Source organism: Botrytis cinerea, chromosome 3 (genome assembly GCF_000143535.2).
Source record: "Botrytis cinerea B05.10 chromosome 3, complete sequence".
Classification (NCBI taxonomy): Eukaryota; Fungi; Ascomycota; class Leotiomycetes; order Helotiales; family Sclerotiniaceae; genus Botrytis; species Botrytis cinerea.
The window spans coordinates 2,364,334-2,388,163 of record NC_037312.1 but is presented as its reverse complement, the minus strand read 5'-3'; the positions used below and the strand labels follow the sequence as shown (position 1 = coordinate 2,388,163).

The 23,830-nt window shown below is 44.3% G+C and overlaps 2 protein-coding genes across 5 annotated transcripts; one reads left to right on the top strand and one right to left on the bottom strand.

Annotated features, from left to right (window-relative positions):
- The first annotated feature begins 1,967 nt into the window (after positions 1–1,967).
- Bcpuf3 lies at positions 1,968–7,688 on the top strand. Its single transcript, XM_024692120.1, has 7 exons — positions 1,968–3,236; positions 3,321–3,529; positions 3,583–3,778; positions 3,830–5,211; positions 5,264–5,542; positions 5,594–6,149; positions 6,198–7,688. Exons 2-7 carry the CDS (start codon positions 3,485–3,487, stop codon positions 6,581–6,583), a joined length of 2,844 nt encoding a protein of 947 aa, XP_024547894.1. The 5' UTR covers positions 1,968–3,236; positions 3,321–3,484; the 3' UTR covers positions 6,584–7,688.
- A 5,907-nt stretch (positions 7,689–13,595) lies between these two features.
- On the bottom strand, positions 13,596–17,075 carry Bccon7. 4 transcript variants are annotated; one of them, XM_024692117.1, is made up of 4 exons: positions 15,178–17,075; positions 14,783–14,981; positions 14,175–14,522; positions 13,596–14,118 (listed from the first exon to the last, which is right to left on the bottom strand). In XM_024692117.1, exons 1-4 carry the CDS (start codon positions 15,997–15,999, stop codon positions 14,087–14,089), a joined length of 1,401 nt encoding a protein of 466 aa, XP_024547891.1. In that variant the 5' UTR covers positions 16,000–17,075; the 3' UTR covers positions 13,596–14,086. The 4 variants fall into 4 exon arrangements, with proteins under 4 accessions (XP_024547891.1, XP_024547893.1, XP_024547892.1 ...); XM_024692118.1 differs by having other exon boundaries at positions 14,189–14,522; XM_024692116.1 differs by having other exon boundaries at positions 14,783–14,963.
- Positions 17,076–23,830: the final 6,755 nt, after the last annotated feature.

Genomic DNA, 23,830 nt, shown 5'->3' with positions numbered 1-23,830 from the left:
GCAACATTAGCGTGTTAGGGTTGGATGGCGGCAATGAAATAAATCCGCTGATCTTCTAGAAATAGATCTCGTAGCAGATATTTGATATCATTGTAAGTCTTTGTAAGATTTCTGGGTCATGGTAATGTGACAGTGAGTACGAGAATGATTACGCCTCACTGGCGGAGTGGATCAGAAAGAACAATAACCTGGCGATGGATCTTTGTATAGCATAGTGATGACACCCGATTTTTCATGCGAAAGGATGGCGTCAAATATGCTCCCCGGATGAAACATCAGTGTAATGTAGTCTTTTCGGCGAATCGTCATTGAGCGATATAGAATGTTAAGAATGCAAATGCAAAGCATGTTAACGAAATTGTTCACGCTGCTCATGGATTTGAATTGATGAGGCTTGCTGAAGCCGTGTAGATTCCGTCTGGCTGGAGGATGAGAACGAATGGCGAGACCGTATGGATAACTCGTGGGCAATGGCGTCGTGCTGAATTTCGTATATTGGATTGAATTCCTGCCGCATTTGGCCAGGTTGAGGCGGTCGGCGTACATACTAAGCAATTTAGCTGACATTGCCCACTTGCATTCCTTGGGGCCCCAATAAATCAGCCCCGGGAATTGACAAACATAGAGGAGATTCTCGTCCAGGAATGAGGGATCGAGATGGGAACATACTTGGTATGCGGCTGATAGATTACATTCCAACAAGAGCACTTTTAAACTGTTGGGACGAGGACGATGGAGAAAACAGCAATGAAGGGGGTTTTCATTCCTTATCCGAGATCTACCAACGCGACTTTGAGATCGAATAACTTTGCTTCTTCCCGATTTCCAAAACAATGGAACTTGGAAGCATCTCCAAAAGTAATGAAATATGACACTAGGTGGAATTCCATTCTCAATTTGTTATAATCACATTCGAGTGTGGCCCGCTCATCACACAGGCTCCCATTGGTACGCACCACGGACGGAGTGGCATAGGTTCTAGGAAAAGCTTGAACGAACCGGAAGCTCTGGAACCTTTGGAATTTGTGGAAGCACCGTACAGGCTAAAAGAATGCTCCGTTCCTATCACATTTCGAATCCGGACTTTTCAAGGCCCATCGATCGATTTGTCTGTGCTTCTGGGGCGGTTTTGACTCTGCAGATAGTATATTATATGCCATCTCTATATTTACACTTGTGTTTATTTCGAAGCGAGGGGAAACCCGGAGAGAGTCAGAGACAATGCAATTCATACCATCTGCCTTGATATATGAAGTCGCAGATAACGATCGTGGCTCAATAATAATGGACGCAGCGGTCTTCAACCATCGAATGCCTTTCACCGAGTAAAGACGAGTTGTTCTCTGGGATGGATTGCAGCTTGTGAGATTCGTATCGCTGAAATGCAGGTACTTGGCCTTTTAGTCACATCACCGAAGATGCTTTCCCACTTCCATGGACTTGATTGATCTTCGTCGATTCTAGACACCTTGGTAGGGAAAGGTTCCCATATAAGTTTCACTTAATTCGCATATGTCAAACGCCAACTGGAGGGACAAGATCATTCTGTGGACCAGGGACGCAGCAGAGAATGTTATATTATTGTTGTTATTATGATATGAGACGATTGAGGAATCGGTGATATAGTTGCGGTTGGTAAGGTTACGAGAGTATGAGACTATGAGACTATGAGACTATGAGACTATGAGATTATGAGATTATGAGACTATGAGACTATGAGACTATGAGATTATAAGACTATGACACGATGAAACTGTGAGACTAAGAGACTGCGAGATTACATATGAGGGATGAGGGATGAGGGTCAAACCAACCAACCAACCAACTATTACCATAATGGCAATGGCAACGACAACGTCAACGACAACGTCAACGTCAACGTCAATAACAATAATAGCAGCAGTCGTGGTAGTAACAGCAACATCAATAGCAAGCAGAAAGCAAAATGCAATAGAAAAGGCCACCTTGCCCTGTCGTACACGATCCTTTCAATCAGATTCACGGTCTACTCGTTTCTTGACTATTTCGACTAGGTAGTTACAGAAATACTCCCTAGGTACTAGTTCCAGTCCCAGCTCTAGAAAAGTCCCCCCTCCCTTCAACCCCATATCAGATAATCCCGTCCAATTGGATCTTTCCCTTCAAAAGAAATAAAAATTAAAAATGGCTCAAGGCTAGAGATGCCCAGTAGATGGAAAGGAAAATGTACCCATCGATCTCTGAATAATCTATCTTAAACGATCGTACAGCTTTACAGCTCTCCAGCTCACGTTTTTTCTTTCTTTCTCACTCTCGCCCTCGCCCTCGCCTTCTTCCTCAACCTCAACCTCAGCCTTTCCCTCTCCCTCTCCCTCTCCCTCCCTCTCCCTCACACTCCCTCACTCTCACTGAGCATTCTCTGCGAAAATTCCTTATTCTTTTGATACACTTCCCCTTTCACCCTTCCCCCTTCCCCCACGCTATCGTAAATCAAACACTCGACTTTATTCATTCATCCCAGGCAGGAATCGGGAAGACCTTACCTTATTTGATCTCACTGATTGCCCTCTCGTGCCTCTCTCTGCCCTACCAACATTACAACACCTTTCCCCACAACCCCTGGTCGAGCCTACGCCCCCAAAGAAAGAATACCTTGAAAAAAAAAAAGTGTACTGCCATACATACTACCATACTGCCGCACAACGAAGAACGAACAAGAATTCGACTTCGACAGTGCAACACATTCATCTTCCTTTCCCTTGATCATCGACGTCGTGGAACAGGGACTAACCGCTCGTTTCCTGACACAAACTGCAATCCGGACCCTCGAATCGATTCTCCACCAAAAATCCACCGAAAACTTTACGTTCCTGACGATTTTCCCCTTGCTTCCCCAGGCGTATCTCCCGCGTCAAAACCAACGAATTCCCAACCCAAAAAGGGCCATAGACTCGATCAAAGCAAGACAAATCACACAAGGAAAAGGCAATTTTACTGCAAAAATAATCTTATATTTCATTCTGGCTACTGCTGCGCGGGTGCCTACCTCTACACAGAAAAGCGCGCTTCTTGACGTTGCATATGACAAACGAAGGGATTGTGTCGCGCGACCTTTGCCCTACCCTTCATACTTCAATATATCCCTCCCTCCCCTCCCTCGATGCTCGATTCCTCATGAACTCCAACTTTCCGCACATCCTTCTTTTGTAAATGAACCATCACCTACTGTCGACTACATATTCCGACTTCTTGCACTGGTAAGATTCGTCCTTGCAACTCAGCTTAAACCCGCACCTCAGCCTTACCGCACGGCATGTGCTGACATTTACATATTTCAACAGTCATATAGATCTACAACCTGTCAAATACCTCATAGAAAGACTATTCTCTGGTTCAAGCGGTCTGCCATCAGACACATCGACTCCTTTCAACATATTTTCGTCCTGTTTTTTTCCTCGCCCAGAAACTCCCACGTACATACCGAATTTTCAATACATCTTCAATAATGTCCTCGGCTGCCGCCAACAGACCTGCAGGTGCCATGAATGCGGTGGGTATTCCAATCTTCTCAATACTATACATATAATTAATATTTGAACTTAGCAACGGCCTACTCGATTTGGAGATTTCCCCACTGCCCCAGGCAGGCACAATAGCGATGACAGAACGTCGCAAAGCTCAACGCTTGGCCAAACTTTTGGAAACGGTGGTACATGGCAGCCTTCGAGTGGAATCTGGGGTAGTAACACAATCGGGAGTGGTTTTGCCAATACGAAGCGAGATGCTTCACGCTCTCGAGGTACTTATACAAGCGAAATCCAAAATTCTACATTCACTGATGACGGTCTAGCAGCAGATAATGAAAACTTCTCTGATGCCCCCAGTGGTTCTGGAGCCTTAGCCGCATCTTCAGAGGCCGACCCTTGGGTTGCTCGTGCAAATGGGCCTTGGAATCCTCCGGATACAACATCTCCAACATTACAGTCCTCACATAGTGGAAGTACTTCTCCTTCTCACGTTCGCAACAACATCCCTTCACAAATGCCACAAAGTCTGCACGATTTGCAAGCATACCAACAATCGAGACCTGCGATTGGACAAGGAGCTAGTTTCAGTCGACCACAGCCGAAGAGTAGTTTGGATCCCTCTTCTGGAAGTTTCAAATTTTCGCGCAAGCCTTCCTTTGGATTCAACGACGACAAGGAGAATTCCTCACAATTCTCGTCTAATCAAGATAGTCCATATGATATCGATGTTTCATCCAGGGCCTTTAGAATGGATCAACTAACCTCTCAAAATGGAGGCTTCCTTGGTATAGGCTCGACTTCCAGGGATGGAAGTATGCCACCCTCCAGAACCTCGGAGGCTGGCCTCAACAATCTATCGTTTGGCAACGGAAATTCAGGCTTTGGGTCCATTGGTGGCCATACTCCTAGTAATTCAATCCACTCCCATCGTCCTTCTTTCTCGGCGATTTCGGGCTCGTTTGCACAAACCAATTCGTCGAGATATGGCGATCTTATCACGCAGACAGAAAGTGAACTACGAGAGAAATTTGCAGGGCTTGGCTTGGTCAACGATATCGATCAAGCCAGCGCATCTCAGGTCAGCAACGGTCTGAGTTCCTCATATTCCCCAACGAACCAGAACTTTAATCCTCAAGCTTTCCAGGTTAATGGTAATTCAGCCATGTGGAATGATGGGTCGAGCGGTCCCAAGGCCAACAATTATGACCATTTTACAAATCAAGCACCTTTTACAGACCAAGGCTATCTCACAAAAGGGCCTAGATTTGATCGGGTTTCTGTCTCTCCTGCGTCAAGCGACTACCGTCGTGGCCTTGGTAGTCCTAAATACTATTCTGGTACTCCTCCAACAGGACCTGAACAAATTTACCGACCAAGTTCAAGAGCAGGCCCGAGAATACCTCAAGGCCCAAGTGAACTGGACCGCAGACTTCAACACGTCCAGTACTCTCAACACCAGGCATATCTCTACGGCAATGGCCATTTTCAAAGCCAGTATCCACCACATTTGTACGATTATCCACCACCAAATTTTAGACAAACGAACGTAGCACCATATGGTTATCCTATGCCACTACCACCTTACCCGGCACAAAATATACCCACTCGCCCAGCCAAGGATCAAGATGTTGGGCTTGGAGTTAGAAGCGTACTTTTGGAAGAATTCCGCTCAAACGCCAAATCCAATAAGAGATACGAGCTGAAGGTATGTATTTTCCCGCATCACATTTTTTTTTACAATCACTAACCGAAACCAGGACATCTATCAACATGTTGTAGAGTTCAGTGGGGATCAGCATGGGTCACGATTCATTCAGCAAAAGTTGGAGACAGCTAACAGTGATGAGAAAGAGCAACTTTTCCGAGAGATTCAACCCAATGCGTTACAGTTAATGACGGATGTTTTTGGAAATTATGTCATCCAGAAGTTGTTTGAGCACGGCAATCAAGTACAAAAACGGGTGTTGGCTGAACAAATGAAGAACCATGTAATGGAACTCTCAATGCAGATGTATGGCTGCAGAGTTGTGCAAAAGGTTTGTTTTGGCTCTGAACCTTATACACCACCTTTACTAACAAATTGAAAGGCCCTCGAGCATGTACTTGCCGATCAACAAGCTGAACTAGTCAAGGAGCTTGAGGCAGATGTTCTCAAGTGTGTCAAAGATCAGAACGGCAACCACGTTGTCCAAAAGGCTATTGAGCGTGTTCCAACGGAGCATATTCAGTTTATTATTGAAGCATTCCGGGGCCAAGTCCACGTACTCGCAACTCATCCTTATGGATGCCGAGTGATTCAGCGCATTTTAGAATACTGTCAACCTCGCGACCAAGAACGAGTGCTCGAGGAATTACATCAATGTGCATCGAACTTGATTACCGATCAATACGGCAATTATGTTACTCAACATGTTATACAACATGGAAAGCCTGAAGATCGTGCTAAGATTGTCAAGATTGTCACGGCACAGCTTTTGACGCTATCCAAGCACAAATTCGCCTCGAACGTTGTGGAGAAGAGTATACAATTTGGCACGGATGAGCAGAGACACACTATTGTCTCTCTATTAACAGCTCTTCATAGTGATGGTACAAGCCCTTTGCAATTGATGATGAAAGATCAATACGGCAACTATGTCATTCGTAGGTCAAGCCATTCTTACTTGAACTTCACTATGCTAACCTGAACAGAAAAACTTCTTGGGCAATTAAAGGGTGCCGAAAGAAACGCATTTGTCGAAGACTTGAAGCCACAACTCTTGGCTCTCAAGAAATACAATTATGGTAAACAAATTGCTGCCATTGAAAAGTTGATCTATGACCAAGATGACTCGCAGCAATCATATATTACATCCTCAACTGGGCCAACATCTGGTGCTATCACACAACCAATGGATTCGAACTCGAGTGCCCCAACTCCTCTACTTACAAATGGGCAAAATAGTCCACAAAGCAGTAGTATCCCTAGCGCCAACGTCAGTACTATTGATGATCCAGCCGATAGTACATCTTCAGACAAGACAACCGTTGCTATCAACGAAAAGTCTTGCCCAGAAGTCGTTATCAGTGGTGCTTAAACTTGTTTATTTCCTTTTCGCCGATCATTCTCTTCTACTTCACGTCACATACAAAAAGCATTATTAAAGGGCGTGGCGGTATTGGGTCCGGAACGGCAACTTGGGACTGGACGGTTATAAAAAGTGAATATTTCTTTAATGGTATTGTCTACCTCATCGAACCGTTTTTATCGAGGTGTTAGAAGGCGGGTTTGGTCTGCTTTACTTCCGCATGGGTGCATGCATATACAAGCCAGGATTGGCGACGGTGCATTTACTGTAAATGAATATGGAACTGAACGTGTTATGTTCTTGACCCGTTTTGTCTTAACATTTACGAGTATTTGATATCACCTTTGGAATAGGGACTTGAGGGAAAGGTTCAAGGATAACGGAAGAGAAAGTCCGCTCTATTTATACTTCTTGCTGCATATTTTGCATTGTTTATTGTTTTTGAAAAGGAAAAATATGGAAAGGATACCTATTGATCATACTATTGTCTTTTACGCAGATACGCTGGTTATACTTACTTTTTTGGCTTGATGTTTTTGAGATTTTGCCATGTTTTACTACGTATGGTGCAAGCTTAATACATTCGCTTGCTTGCTTGTTTGACAGCGGAAGGAGAAAATATACCTACTTATATATATTTTTATTATATTGTTTTACGAATGTATCAGTGGGAGCTAGGCATCTGGGATTAGGAGGTGAGCATACGGATTGCTTGGTTGACTTTACAAATGGTGATTGGAATAAATATTTTTTATGGTAGGCGAGAACGGAATGGAATAGGTCGGGTAGGGCAGGGTATAAATAGACGGGGGAAATCATATGTATGTTCCGAACAAATCGGATTGTATGTTGCGATTGAATGATGGATTTGGACTTATGGGAACTTGAATTTGGCTTGTTGGTTAAGGATATTGTTGTTGGGGTGGATGGATGGGGTTGGAGGGTTGGAGGGTTGGATAATGGAATGGCGTGTTCTTGTTAGCCCTATATAAATATGATGCTTTTTGGAGACTTTTTTTGTGTATTTTGGATGATTAAAGTTGTGATGAAAATAGACCGGGTGAATGAGATGAGATGAGACGAGATGTGTGTGAAGTATATAATGGATATGACAAAAACATGGTGACCAGAGGTGGGGGAGTTTTGAGGGAAATGATATATGGTATTGAGAACATGCAACAAAGGTGTGGAGATTTAGATAAGGTAAGGAGGGGCTTGCTTGATTTAAGGAAATGGAATGTGAAGGTGTGAATATGGATGTTGAATGCTGGAAGCTGGAAGCTTTGAATTTCTTTGTGATGAATCGGAGCTCTGATTTTAATGCGTGTGGACCTGGTGTGAAATTGAAATTGAAATTGAGAGTGTCAGTTTTGGATGGGGATCGGTGGAGGGAGGAGAAGGAGGAGGGAGTTGTGTTCTCGTGCTCGAAAGCTTGGGTAGAAGGGGGAGGAAGATGTTGATATGTTGTTTTGGGGAGATTTTGGATATTGGATATTGGATATTGGATATTGGATATTGGATATTGGATATTGGATATTGGATATTGGATGGGATATATCAAGTAGGTATATCGAGGAGGCAGGTGTATTCTTGTGGCTTCGTGGTTCTTGTTTATCTCTCTTTCGAGGCTTGTATTTTGTGTTTTGTGCTTTTGGCCTTTTGGTTTGAGGTGTTGGGGTGGATGAGTGTGGGAGAGGCAGTTCCATGATTTAGAGTGAGATGGAGATGGGATTCTCGTTAGAGAATTGAGGATTTGCAAGATTGAGTTGGAGATCGGAAGATTATACTGAAGGGAATCATCTATTTGTGGATGTGGGAAAAAAATTGAAAATCAATGGATGATACATCAATGTATTTAGAAATATTTCGTGTGTTTTTTTTGTTTTTTTGTGTGTAATAGTTAACCGCTTCTTGGAGAGCCGACTATTGGTTGTTGTTTACATGTTTGCACAGGGAAGATGATGGAAATTGGAAATGTCTGCTTGGAAGTGGATGGGCTGGAAAGACAGATTTGAGAATTGATTTGCTTTTAGAGGGGGATTAGGTGGTAAGTGATGATGATGGTGAAGTGCGGTATTGAAAGTTTGAGGGGAAATGTATGGGAGGATGGGCGGGCGGGAGGACTAGCTTATTGAAGGGGATAGGGGGATCTATTTAGAGAAAATTAGGCGATAAGGGGGGCGGGGTTAGCACTTTTTCATTGTCCTTTTCTTGTAGCCGTTTCTCTTTGGTGAGGTAGGAGAGAAGTGATTGATAGAATGGGCTTGACATAGATGTTCTAAGATTCTCACATCACGGGTCTTGGTAGATACTTTACTTTGCAATTATCATATCAAGTCTTTGTATAATGGTAAGTCATCGTGATGCTATTTGTCAACTCGGTTATATCTGTCATCATATCCAATTCTCGAACTCTAAATTCTCGCACACTGCTAGCTAGCATCTGTATCCGGATCTATATTTTCCTCTTCTCATTGAAGTCTTAATTAAAACTCTGTATTTCACCGCTCAGAAATCACAGAATAGCTTTTACTTTCCCGACTTTCCACCTTCTCGTTTTCACTAATCTTTTCCTCTCTAAAACAAAAGTACTGGACTGACTGAACTGAAGTTCCGCATTGGGTGGATATGATGTTGAAATCAATATATTGCTGTGGTATAAAGAATCCACAATGAAACATGGGTCAATATTTCTAGCTGTTCTGCAAATACACGAGTAGATATGAGACGTTTCTACATCTGTGCTCAGAGATGAATAATAACATATATAGATCAAGATTAAAAGTTATCAAGCTCGTTTCTTTTCGTTTATTTCTTGTAGGTCGTATTCACCGACTGTAGATATTCACTCTCCTTTTTAAGCGATCATGCTAATGAATCTCTTGATATCAACATTTCTTTAAACTCTTTCGTTGCACATCTGTTATAGGGCATCAAGCCTGTAGATAGTCATTCTAATTTCAGCACCTCTGTAATTCATCGCTGTTTAAGTCGGAGTAATACTAATATTGTAGTTACTAGGCATCTACACTTGACTAATGTGCGAACAGTAGCTCAAGAGATATGCTTAAACCAGTACCTCATCTTGTCTACTCTGACACTAACATCGCATGTCCTCCTACGAGATCGAGAATTGAAAACGAGCTATGATACAAAAACTTGAAAGGTGAAACGACAGGTTGCATACGGATGCAAGTTGATGTTTAGAATAACGACTAAATTGATTTATATACATCCCCTCCAACCACTTCAGATCTCACCGTGTAGTAACCCACCCGAAACATCCGAGTATCATCAAATGATATCTCTAAATACCAACAACACATCCGAGTTTTTAGGATACGCCCACTTGGGATATTCTCGGGTAATAATCCGAGTCAACAGGGGAGTAGATCAGGGAGGGTACTTTCCGTGACTACAGACCACATAATCGGCGGTATCTAGCAATGAAAAACATTCCCAGCAAAGGTTTGGTATTCAAACCGGGTGTACAGCCCTCCGCATACTGTGAGAGAAATGCAGGTCCTGCTATGGTTAAATGCTTCTTGGAATTTGGATGAGAAGAGTCATCATATTGATATCCCGGAACAAAGAAGCATCCACGTATAGGAACTCTTCTTTTTTGCAAAAAGAAAAAGAATCCGCAGTATAATTTACTCTTACTCGATATCCAAAGGGAGAGAAATCACATGTGCCGAATGCTTGCAAAGCAAATCTTAAGCCATCCATTGTCCAGGGAATGAATCTCTCCAAAAAGATGAAAACGAGACAGAATTCCAAGGAACATGTACAGTATCACAACCACACTGACAACTATGTCCATTGTACCTCTCACAAATAGACTTCATCTCGACATCTCTTCTCAGTCGAGACCTCGATAATGCCGTGTAGTTCTCATTCCTTTTCTTCCCTATCAACGTCACAAGTTTTTCGCTTGTCACCACCCCGTACATCATCTCACTACACCTCCTTCTATTTCACCCCGCTTCTTTCGCTGAATATATCTACGACAACCGTGATAGACACGACAATACTAATTACCCAGCCCTATCCAATCCAATCCATTCCCACAAATCTACATCTCCAAAAGAGAAACTTTCTCTCACGCATACACACACACACACACACTCTCTCTCTCAACCCGGTACCCATGAAACCTCAACACTCGTGACAAACACCCACTCCACACATTCCCAATCCACATTTCTCCTCCTCACATCTACCCCTCTCTACAACAAACACATACTTCCCCACCAGCAGATAGACTTCCAATTTCCCTCCTCATTACTATCCGCACCCCTCGGTAACATATGAAATATGCCTGTACACAACATTTACTCATAAGCACACTTCTCCCTTCCCAAAACACACGAAATCCACAACGTGGTCCCACCTAATGATTTAAAACCCGGTATATTGGTTATTGAGAGCCAAGAGGTCATATGGTAGATCTACCAAGCTAGTAGTATGGTTCAGCAAGGACAGATATTCCGCGTTTGAAATATCAAAAGATTTCAAACTTTAACATTACATAATAAAAACAATAAACGAAATCATTGCAATAACCCCCAAACGCCAAAAAAAGTCCATACAATCCCGTCTCCCCCCTCTCAAAAACCTAAACCCAATCTCCACCCCACCCCCCCCCCCACACACACACACGACTAACTCAACCCATCACGTTAAATTTATCAATCCCATCTTCTAGCATGTAAATAAACTTCACGCTAGTCATTCCGTTCCGTCCATCGCACTTGAAATCAGACATTGGAGCCGATCAGCACTAATGCATATCATACATATACCGATAGCCACGTGGGGAAATTAAATAGAGTTTGCTTTTGGGGTTGGAGTTGTGATGGGTGTTTTGTCTAGCTACTGGTGATGTGGGTACTGAGGACTTGGGAACTTGGGAACTTGGGAACTTGGGAACTTGGGAACTTGGGAACTTGGGAACTTGGGAACTTGGGAACTTGGGAACTTGGGAACTTGGGAACTTGGGAACTTGGGAACTTGGGAACTTGGGAACTTGGGAACTTGGGAACTTGGGGGAACTTGGGGAACTTGGGAACTTGGGAACTTGGGAATCTGGGAACTTGGGAACCTGGGAACTTGGGTAAGTCCAAAGTCTTCTTTCCTACCCACTCGCTGCCAACTGCCAACTGCCAACTGCCAAGAGAAGAGATGTAGATCTGCGATATCGAGGTGGAGATCTGGGGATATTGCGACGGAGAGTGGAGATGGTGGATGGATGGAGAGTTTCGAGTTTCGGGTTTCGAGTTTCGGAGGAAGGGATTTGCATGCTTGCATGCATGCCTGTATGGAGGAGATCGGAGGGCACCGGAGAGCCATGAAGATGTGATATTTGGAATTGTGAATGCGGGTGTGGTACTAGGAGCTAGGAGCTAGGGGGAAATACTATGCCGATATTCAGGATTTGCATTTTTGACAAAGCGTACCTATTCGTTATCATCATCATCATCATCATTGTCAAGCAGTGACTCACCATCATGTACGTCATGTATATCATGCCATGATTTCCTTTACTAACTTGATGAAGATGCACGAATTGCATTTCGGAGGAGGGCAGGGGGCAGGGGGGGAAGGGGGGTAAAGGATGGGAAATAGAGATGGGAAATAGGAAACGGGAAATACCATGGCAATATTCAAGAATTGCATTCTTCTTACCCAAACACCATCATCATGATCATCGTGATCATCACCACCATCATCAATAACCAAGAAGTGAGTGAGCTCCTCACCATCACATTACATGACAACATCACGTAATGTATATCACATTCTCCCAAACTGACGTATACACATAACACATACTGACGTAGATCCATCCCATCCCATCCCATCCCACGATTCTCTGGATCTTCCTTCCCCCCTCCCAAAAATGGAAGAAGATCGATTATCTTTCCATTTCCATTTCACTTCCACTTACACTTCCATAGCATTCCAGCCAGCCAGCCGTGACTTTTCCCTTTTTTCACAAAGGAGAGAGAGTGTGTGAGAGTGAGTGAGAGGGTCAAATCAAATCACATGATGTTATAACATGATCCGATATGATCCAATATGATATGATGTAACACAACACACATATATCGACGACGAGGACGAAGTTAGAAATCTCATCTCATCCCATCCCATCTCCTATCCCATCTCCCATCCCATCTAACCGAGACAAGATAGACAAACAGATAAACAGATAAACAGACAGACAGACAGATAAAATAGATAAATAACTATAAACACGAAGAAATAAATAAATAAATCTCCATCTCCATCTCCATCTCCATCTCCAAATCCACACACACATATGAACCAACAACTCAACCCATCCAGCCATCGCGATCCCATTTTCCAAGCTATGTGGTGTGTGGTGTGTGATATGTGATACGTGATGTGATATGGTACGATCGATCGATCGCGTAGTAGGATATAGCTTCCTGTTACCTCTGCTATCTCTGCTGCCACTCTTACCACGCTTACCACTCCCTTCTTCATTCATCCTTTACCCCTCACCCTCACCCCTCACCCCTCTTCCCCTTCTCTATTCTCTTTTCTCTCCGCCAATAAACCCAAACTCCAAACTCCAAATTCTAAACTACAAACCAAATACAACAAAAGCCCTTTCCTTTCCTTTTCACCCTCACCACCACTATAAGCTTCACAAACACAAACACAGTCTCATGACCCCTAACCCTTCCCTTCTTTCCTTTCCTCTTTCCTCTTTATACACCGTCGTCTCCCAATGGGAACTAAAATGGAATACTAACATCAAAATCATATACCCACAAACAAAACAATTAATAACTTCAAAAACTGGACTTCTGTAATTTCATAGACTGACAATATTCTTTGATTATCGTACTAACTAACATTTACCAATTTGCGTTCCATCATTGGTTGTTTTGTAATACATGAACCTTTGCCCGAAGTTTATGCCCATAACGCTCGTATAATATGATCTGCAAACTCAACAAAAAGGATTTGGGGAAAATGCAATCAGACTATTCGTTTGTCCATTGAAACTAATAGAATAGCATAGCCCGCAAACATAAAGTTGAAGACTTCAAACCCGGCAGAATAATCTGAATGCCCCATCTCCTTTCTTTGCCTGTAACTTTAATAAAATAAAAAAGAATTCCTTTTGTTTTCGCGCACCGTGAAGCCTAACAGCCACACCCGGATCAGACTCCTCATGCGTGTATATCAACTCCCCAACCCCGTTCCGTTGCGTGCAAAGTAATGAAAATAAAAGTGGCATGTATTCAATCCCCCAAGGAGGTTAAAAAAAACAGCCATAACCAAATGCAAGAGAATACAACCATCCACCACCCCATGTACCGTGTTTTCCACATAGAACAACGTGATCATCAAATATTTGCATCATGTACGGCAGCGAACCGAATAGAGAGGGTCCTTCTAAAAACTTTGAAAAGGAAAACTTGCGAAACCAAACAACCTCAAACGTAAAACCAACTATGATACATATGATACAACTTAATGCTCATACTTAGTTTGAGCTGGATTAGCTAAAGTAAATGTTAGTTCGGGGTCAATCAATTGGGATAAGTGAGGGAATAATGACATTGGTGGCTATACATATGGTTTGAAGACCCGTAAGGCGAAGCTGGGTAGCCGGTGTAATGGTCCATGTTTGGCTGACCATTGCCGTAACCTTGCAAATGTTGCACGGAAGAAGCTGGTGCTTGGCTTTGCTGGTATTGGTTTGGAACCTGTGCGCCAGGCTGGTACCCAATGGGGTTGGAAATGGGTGGAAGTTGAACAGTCGAGCGCGAATAGGCCGCAGAGCCGGCCTCGGGGTGGGCTTCGGGAACAGCGGGAGCACCACCGGCACGAGCAACCTCCTGCTCCTTGCGTTGCTGTTCCTCCTCCTTCTTGCGAGCTTTCCACTCTTTGCGAATTTCTTTGAATTCTGCGAGCACCAGGACGTTAGCTTGCCAATGTTTCACGGCAGATCTTTAATCCATGCTAGTGGGCAAGGTTATCGCCAATCGATGTCAGACCTAGTCCAACGCCTCTTGTATTCACCCGTCAATGGCACTTCGCCACCGTCGGATTACCCGTGTGAAGACAATGCGAAAACCTTCCAGGGCACATGTAGAAATCTCAAATAACGTTTCGGCGATCCATTGAATGAATGTAGAATTACATGTAAACAAGAAATCAACATACCTTCTGGTGTGCGTTTATTTCCATGGGATTGCATGGTTACGTGAGCATTAAGATGGTTCAATGTACCATACGCCTTCTCACATCCTTGGTGTCCACACTTATACATACGTTCAATCTCTTCAAATCGTCTTCTAGGTCGCTTTTGTTGACTGGATCCAGGGATTGGAACGAATGAGTAAATCTGAGGTAGGCGCGCGTCCTGTTAATTCTTAGCTGTTCTGCAAAGCGAGAGAGAGAAGGAAAGATCTTGACGAAAAAACACGCGTTGATTCTCGCACCGCGTTCTGCGCGTCGAAACAATGCGACGCGCATTTCGGGCCTACTGCAAAAAAAAACAAAAAAAAACAACCCTCCCCCCCGCGCACATAGTGAGCTGGATAGAAGATGAGACTTACTTGACTAGGTCGGCCAGCTGAAGCTGGAAGTGATTGAGCTTGAGGGCTGGCAGAGGTGTAAGGTGCAGGTACCATTCCGGCGGGATGATTTGCGACATTTGGGTGATTGGGGTGATTTGCGACATTAGGATTAGGCGCAGACGGGTCTGCATAACCGTGCCAATTGGGTCTTGGTTGCGAGTACATCGAGCCGCCGGAATGTGTTGGCGGATATGGGTGGTGCATCTGATCTTGTGCAGAGTATGTGGCGTGTTGTTGGTTGTACGGGGGGTAAGTTGGGCTGGAGGCAGCAATTGATGGATCTATAGGAACATCCTGGTCAGATTTGAGTTGCGAAGTTTGATGGGTTGAACGGCCATCTTGCAAAGGTATTGACGGACTTGTTGGTTGAGCCATTCCTCCACTGCTATTGCTATTATTGCTCGAATAATGTGCTCTGTGTAAATGATCAAAGTTGGCTGAACGGGCCGACGATGGGGGGTAAGCAGCACCGTACTCGGAGGTGGGAGTGGCTGTTGTTGAGTATTGGTTCGAACGAACGTCTTGATGTTGTGGTGGATACTGCGCAGCAGATGTATTATCTGCAGATGAATCTTCAGATTGAGCGTCTGTGAAGGCGTGTGGATAGGGCGTTTGCAAACCTGACTGCGTGTATGCGGTAGACCCTCGTTCCATAGAGGTGTGTTTCTGACCGTTTGTATATGCCCCAATAATCGTACTTATGTTTGCTTCTGTCTCGTCAGGGGGGTTCTTACTCTCAAGGTCGTTGGTGGAAGGCAAAGAAGTGTTATTGAAAGGATGCTGTGTGGAGGCCAGTGACATATCACACTCGGAGAGAGAATCTTATATAGACTCGACGTTGCCTAGTGTATACTTCACGTTGAAACTTATAAGTCCGGCGAAAGTAAGAGAAGGTGAGGAGATTTATTTTTAGAATGGTGGGAGGAGAGCGAGCTTTATGTAGGCGTTGGAGGTAGGAAGTGATGGAGAGGTTGCGAGGACAATCAATTGATTGGACGAAAAACCCAAGAACACTAACTTTGAGGAGAAAGCGACTGATGATGCTTGGACTGAGATGGAAAATGGATCTTTATGGGATTTAAAGTTTAGTAACGAGTTGAAGATCGAAACTCTGATGATCCAGTTGGTAGTGAGGTAGGTAGTGTGTGGAGTATTCCCAGAACGGACAAGACTCGAGGACTAGAGACTGGAGTGGGAAAAAAGTTTCCGAAGACCGGTGTCTTGGGAAACCGAGTCAAGTTCGACTCAAGTTCGACTCAAGTTCCAAAGTTCGCGGTGGAGAATTTTGGGACGATGATGATCTAAAGATTTGGGAAAAAAGAGCTTGACACTAGTGTGTGGTGTGTGTAGTGTGTGTGGTGTGGTGTGGTGTGGTGTGGTAGTGCGGTCGAGTGGTAGTGTGGTAGTGTGGTCGAGGTAGCGTGGTAGTGCGGTCGAGGAATAAAAAATCACCGTAACCTTTTTGAGAACTTTAGAGAGGATGGTGGGAGGAGTAGTGGCAGAGCAATAAATAAATAAATGGATGGATGTGGTTGGGGGGATTGTCTGGATTGCCACTTCGAGGCAAGTGCGCGTGGTAGTGGTAGTGGTCGTGGTCGTATGCGTAGTAGTGTGTGCGCAGGCGTGGTCGTAGACAGCAGGAGCAGGTGAATAGATGGAGTGAATTATTGTTGAATGGTGGTGGGTGAAGGTGGTGGTGGTGGCTTTCTTCAATGATACCAAGGTTAAAAAGGGTAAAGAGGGCAAGAGGGCAAGAGGGCAAGAGGGCAAACGATCAAACGATCAAACGATCAAAAGGTCAAAAGGTCGCGAGGGAAAAAAGGGAAAGAGCGAAAAAGGCCAAATCCTCTGGGGGCCGGAATTCTTCGCGCGTCTTCTTATTAAGCACGGAAAGAGAAGAGCGAAAAAAAAAGAAGAGAAAAAAAAAAAGATCAGAGTTTTGTGGAGTACGTACCTGGGCAGCGCAGAGGTGGTGAGGTCAGAGTGAATGCAGAGGTGAGAGAGCGTGGCTGGTGCTGGTGCTGATGCTGATGCTGATGAGTGACCGATGGACCGATGGACTGATGGAATTGATTGATGGGTTGAGGCCTCGATACTGATTTGATGCTTGAGAGGATCCTGGTCTGGCACAGGACAGGGGAGGTACCGGCGCTCCGTAATGATGAAAGTGCCTCGGAATGGTCAGAGCAATGATCGTCCGTCAATTAAATTGAATCCCCTCTCGTCTCTGGTAGGGAATAATAATAATAATGATAATAAGAAGGATAATAATAATAAAAATAAAAATAATAATAATAATAACAACAACAATAATAATAACAATAATCACAATCACATCAACAAATAGTAATAATAATATTAATAATCGTGCGAGGGCGCGAATCACTTCAATCACTTCAATCTTCACCCGCAAATATCGATTGAAGCGGGAAGGTGGCAAATCCTTATTACCGATTTCCGAGGGCGAACGATCCTTGCGCGAGACCAAGGTACGTACCTACGTAGGGAGGGCAGGATACAATGTTTTGTTGCAGGATCCACCGCTCGGCTGGAGAGGTGGCGGGTGCGTGGTTAGCAAAGCGCCCGGTGTCTATCTATCGATCCAATGCGTGCGTGCCTGCAGTTGCGGGCAATTCGGCTTCTCCTGCTTCTGCTTCTGCTTCTGCTTCTGCTTCTGCTTCTGCTTCGGTGCTGGTGTCTGGTGTCTGGTGTCTGGCGTCTGTGCTTTTTAAAGTTTCGCTTTATTGTAGTGGCGTTGTAGATAGCGCGTGCGTAGCGTCGTCGTATCGTGGTGTCGTGAGTATCGTGTGTGTCTGGGATGGACTCAGGTCGACTGCACACTCCAATCTTCTCCTATCCTTTCTGCCGCTTGCCTCGAGTGGGAAATAAAATCGCCAGGCCCAGTTTTACTTGGCTCCAAGAGCGTGCTGGATCAGAATGGTGCAGTGCAAGATGGTATTTTGGACAATTGGCAATGGGAAAGAATGCGAGTTCTCGGTATGCTTGGTTTGGGATAGCGGATGTGGGGTTCGGAAAACTTTCTTTCTCTCTTTTCCAAGTCAAAGAAACAAAAAAAGGTGTTATGGGCCGAGGGCTCTGAATGCCTTGTTCGCGATGCCACAAGTGACGAATGAGTAAGCAAGATGATGATTCCTTGGCTTTCGAATGATGAACTAGTGTCCAAGTGGTTGCGTTGGGGAGACGGAAGACTGGAGTAGGTACGAGTAACTTGTTTGCTATCTGCTAGTGAAGTTTGACACAAAAGTTTATCGACCGAAGAGAACGATCGTTCGGTGCAATTGACCGTAAGCCCTAGGTAGCAGGATACGCCGTTGAGGATGATGGATAGATAGGGTAGTCTGGCAGTGGTAAACAATCGTTGCACGCCCGTTTCGCAATAGATGGCCAACCTGGCAATCTTGGATCTCGCTGGGACTGAATCGTGTATGCACTATGCCTGTATGGGGAATCCTCCATCAGCTGATAATCGCCGGGATACAGTTGAAGTGCGTCAAAATTACCTTTAGTGTCCAGTCTAAGAAGTCTTGGACAGGAAGCTGTGTAGATCTCTTTGCAACTCTTATTCTCACTGCCAGAAATTCCCTGCGAAAGTGTCTATGTGACGATGACACGATGTGAAGATGTCTCGTCACGGCAATAAATGTCTAATTCCTATGATTGAGAGTTGCTAAACCTTAATTTCGATGACTTCTACGGAGCGAGAATCTAGGTCTGTTCACAAACCCACTTCTCTTCACAATTCCTATTATCCCGGTCACAGTGGAGTAGGGGCGCGTTTCAACCTTTCGATGTGATGATGCAGAGGAAAGTCCAGAACCCTTTTTGTCTTTTTGCCGTTTTGCTGAGAGGGGAATGCCGATTTCGTAGTATTACAAATACTTATGACGACGCTTGGAATTGAATTCGGAATCTCACGGATGTCTGGAGGTAACAAGAACTGCCGTCACGTCTCGTGGTCTCGAGAGGGGAAGAATCTGAGAGTCTGCTTGACAATACGGACAATCCTTCTTCGTTTCTCCTTTTTTTTTCTTTGCAATTCACTGAAGGAACGAAGATGTACTTAAAACTGCCCTCCCTTGGGTTGAATGAACGTATATGACTGATACCCTTCGACTTGATACCCCTATTATTACTATTTTGGCGTTTCGTGTAATGGTTTTGTCCGTCCGATCTTTGTCTCCAAAGTGGTGGAGATAGGACAAGTAATGACAGGAGACTTGTACTGTAGCTCTTCCTAATGGAGAATCGTTTCTGTTGATACTGCCGTTTGTAGTATACGGGTTTGGGTCGTGATTGGTATGGTATCGAGGGAAGTTATAGCGTCTGCCCGACCACAAATACCCTGAAGGATCTTGGTGTGAGTGGTTAGTTGGATGATCTGAAGAAATTCGTACGATTACGGTTATTCTACCCAGTTGATATCCCCTAAATGTCTGGGCTAGCAAGTGGCAGAAACTACCCACGACGCGTCGTGCCCTCTTTTGTGTCAATAAACAATTCTCGAAAGGGAATCGAGGGATAGAAGTACGATAGAAGTTTGATTTCGTCGCAGTCCTCTAGTTTGTATCTTCGTAAATAGAGGATTGAAATTGTGTCTATTCACAATGCTTTGATGGATTTGTTGTGATGGATATTTGTTGCTTGGTGGCAGAGGGAGGCGAAGACTGGATAAATCCCGTCTGTTGGGCCCGCAAAAATGATTAATCTTGGACAACTTATATCTGTCAGTATGAATCAATTAAAATTGCGTGAAGCAGATGCGCATAAGGCGCAAATGCACGCTTTACGAAAGAGATCCAAAATCTTCTCCTGATACAGAGATTTGAAGTTTCAAAGCTTCAAAAAGTCTTTGATATTGATTGATATTTGATATCGATGTCATTGTTGATATTCCCATGGGAATATTGTCTAGTGATGGAAGCTAACTTACAGTGACTAGCGCAGAGAGAGATATCAAAGCCTCGGATGGATTCCGTAGCAAGCCCCTGCACAAATGCGACGCGTTGACGGGGAATGATAAGAAAGTCGTCTTAAGATCAATACTTGTACACGTGATGTCAATTGACAATTCGATACAAAGCTTTGGTATAACTTACGTCGTTTTAGGAATAGATGAGTTCAAAGTTATCAATCTCGAAGGTTTCCTATGGGTGCGGCACTGCGTATGCCGATGGTGTGGCGGTAGTGTTGACGGGGATGATTGAACAACGCTTGTGTAGGCGACCCAGACGTGCGGGAAACGACTATGATTTGGGGTTCTCTGGGGGGGGATTAGTCTGGGCAATAATGCCAGAGCTAAACCCAGTACTTACTTGGATTGGGCGTTTGTTTCTAACGAACGACTATCGCGCGCTTCGTTTCAACTATTAACAAATCTTGCTACTCTAATCCAAGTCTAGTAGATGCTTTAGTTAGTTTGATAAGTTCGTCTATCGTGATAACAGGGCACAAGCAATACAGTACAGTAGTGCTAGACAATCCATGGATGGCGAGAGTGGAGTGGGTGGGAGACTACTGACGTGCGTGCGGCGTAATGGCCCTGCTTTGCGTTCAACAATTTCTTTCTTCACTGTCGACTGCCCCCGAGTTGTTGTCTCTCGGTATGTGCTAATGAAAAAGCTAGGGAGAAGGGAGCTAGGGAGGTAAATAAGGGTCTGGAGTAAGAGTGAACCAAAAGAATCAGGAAAGCGTTAGAGGATGTTTGATCTACTTCGAGTCGGTCAAAAAGGTTACTCGCACGAATGTTTAGAAGGAAATTGGTGTTCTAGTGAGATTGTTTTGGAATGCCTGGGCTGAAAGATGGGTGTCAACCCTGAACATGCGTGCTCTTAGCGTCAGAACATAGGAAGGGTGTGTGTGCCAAGGATGGAAATGTAACGAATAGAACGAATCATACATGCCAATCAGTGTAGCCAGCGGTCGGCCAGATTTCGCGGGAGATATGAACTAGGAAGAGACTAGGATCGAAGACTCATGGACGTCAGTCGGTGACATGCTCCTTTTAACCATTCCTCACTCAAAGTTCAACCAGGGGGTCCACGTTTCTCGAAGGAAGGATGGGGAATCTTCTGGATGAATACTCCGTAGCTTTCAAATTGCCAATATTGGCAAGCTAAGCCTTGAGGTAAAGGAAGTATTGAATAGGATCATACACTATGGGCCTTAAAACGAGAAAACCGTAGGCCGTTTCTAAAATTTGATCATGGTACGATTGAGCATGTTGTGACGATGCGATAATGGGATGATGGCAAGGGAGAAAGTTTACAAACAACAGCTACATGCAGCTGGTGCGCGTCGCTGATACTGTACATGATCGATTGGATTCATCTACGAATGGTCAAAAAGGCAAGATGTATCTGATATCGTTGCATTCGACATGTATAATTCTCAAAATCTCTTGGTACCAGAATAGCCCTTCCTGTCAACTTTTCGTTTCTCGCTTTTCGTTTGGACAATACAATGAAGGGGGGGTTGGGTTGCGGTTTGTGGATGAGTTGTCATCCCACTCAATTACAAAAAAACTTTAAAAGATTGGTGTCTAATCCATACCCGATTGCGGATTGACTTTCATCTGGGTATCACATAGCCTACTCGTTGAAGGATGTCGCTGCACTGAAGCGAAGCGAACCTTCTTTTTCTCTCCATCCCCAGTTGGCATGTGATATGTGATTGTGCTCGGTTTCGTTTGTCTACGTAACCAACGTGCAGGAATTTGACAGATATCTACGTTTGCTCTCTTCTTGCCGCCGCTGGCTATTGTCTCCTCCTCTGGCTGATTCGTGCTCGTTTTCTGTCATATCAGAGATTTCGGGGGTTTATTGGATTCGTTGGAATAACTGTTTGTCCTCCTCCCCTTCACAAATTAACGGCGTACCTTATTGGCCGACACGGGTGAGTTCACGATGAATCACTTTGCATTTTGATCCTGCTTCGGGGTGGCCACTTCAGCTTGCCGAGATTGAAGTTATCATCGGATCAAGATGCTGTGAAGACAAATCGAAGCGGATTACGATTTTGCGAACGTTGCAAAACAATAATGTCACTCCATATCACTTTTTTTTCCCACCTTTCTCAGCTGACCTACAAACACACATGGGGAATTGCCCACTTTCAAGCTCTATGTCCGCACACTCCCCTGCTGTTCCGCTCCCTTCCCCTCTTTACAATTTTTCATCTCCACTCTTGTCCCATAATTCGTCTTCTAAGATGATTAAAAGATGATCAATTTGGATGTGCCCAGCCAAACAATAGAAAAAAATGCCCGTGGCTTCCGCCGACAGGATCTAGAAACGGAGTGAGCAGCGTGGATTACCAAGGATGAATCATGAATGTGCAATCCTTCGACTTTGAAGAGCAGCAAGTGGTCGCAAACGAGAAATATCTTTACCCTTCGGTTCCACTATCTTGTGGTACTCTATACTCGCGACATCCGACCGAAAGAGGAGAAACAGATTGCACATCCACCCACCCATCGTTGAATGTATTTCTCGGAAGAGCGGACATTGAATACCACCAGGTCACAATGTCCCAAACCTACAGATGCAAAGCAACATCTATCTCACATCTGCCGTTACTTTAGCAAGGATGCGTGAGGATAGAATATGTGATATGCGGTTCTGCGCCTGCAGCTTTCCTCACTCGGTGAGATGTGTGTGGCTGAAAGGGCGCAGTACGCAAAAGTGGGAGAGTAATGAGCGGTGCGAGGGAAATTCCTCGTCGTAGCTAACTTCCGGGACTGAATCGAACATTTCACACGGCTTTGGGCAGAACATATACATGGCATTGAAGGGATCTTGAAGACATGTCGTTCAGATTGAACCTTGAGATATTCCAGATCTTAGTTCTCAGATAAGCATTTTTATGGTACTGAAATCATAGTGTTGTGCACTTAAGTCGTGGCTTTGTGTTAACTAAAATCGTTCACCCGCAGTAGCAGCTCCCGACATAACGGTCATGGGAATCCATTAGCAGGCCTTTGGTTTGATTGTCTACTATCCGCGTCTGTGAGTGGTGGAAGCGACTTAGTAAGAGATAAAAATGGGATTATGGGAATTCTGGGAAAAGCATCATTTCTCAAGGGCGACGCCTATTTTACCCAAAGAACCAGGGGAAGATGAGACTAGATAGATCGCCATTTAGGGGCGATCTAGTGGTGACTTGTTTTGATATCAGAACATTTAGCAGCAAACTCAATGGATATCAAACTATCAAATTATCAACGAAGTCTCTTGAATAATTTGTTCATACTACAACAGCAAGAACAAGAGCAGCCAGCAGCAGCAAGGACAATAAGAGACACCTAACGCCTCCAAGACTGGGATGGTTTACGAAAATATGATACATCATATTTCTCCAATTTTCACTGCACGTTTGGATAAAAGGAGTTGTATTCAGTGATCCATCATCCTATCCCTCTATGAATAATGTGTGCCACGATCATCGATCCATGATTAACTTTTCTGCGGTTTTTGCAAGCAGGTGTGTGCGACACGGAAATCCACTCCCACTCATCTTTTACATTTCATTTCCTGTCCCTTTTGAGATCCTCGTATATGTTGACGAAACAAATTGATATGAGAATCACAGGAATCCCTGGAAGGCTTGAAGCACG

Bases quoted from the DNA above. Each gene is read 5' to 3' on its own strand.
- Bcpuf3 (XM_024692120.1), top strand. From the start codon at position 3,485: ATGTCCTCGGCTGCCGCCAACAGACCTGCAGGTGCCATGAATGCG. The intron at 5,212-5,263 runs GTATGTATTTTC...AACCGAAACCAG, and splicing joins ATAAGAGATACGAGCTGAAG to GACATCTATCAACATGTTGT. The intron at 6,150-6,197 runs GTAGGTCAAGCC...TAACCTGAACAG, and splicing joins ATACGGCAACTATGTCATTC to AAAAACTTCTTGGGCAATTA.
- Bccon7 (XM_024692117.1), bottom strand. From the start codon at position 15,999: ATGTCACTGGCCTCCACACAGCATCCTTTCAATAACACTTCTTTGCCT. The intron at 14,523-14,782 runs GTATGTTGATTT...TGGTGCTCGCAG, and splicing joins AAATAAACGCACACCAGAAG to AATTCAAAGAAATTCGCAAA. The intron at 14,119-14,174 runs GTCATTATTCCC...CATTTACTTTAG, and splicing joins CCATATGTATAGCCACCAAT to CTAATCCAGCTCAAACTAAG.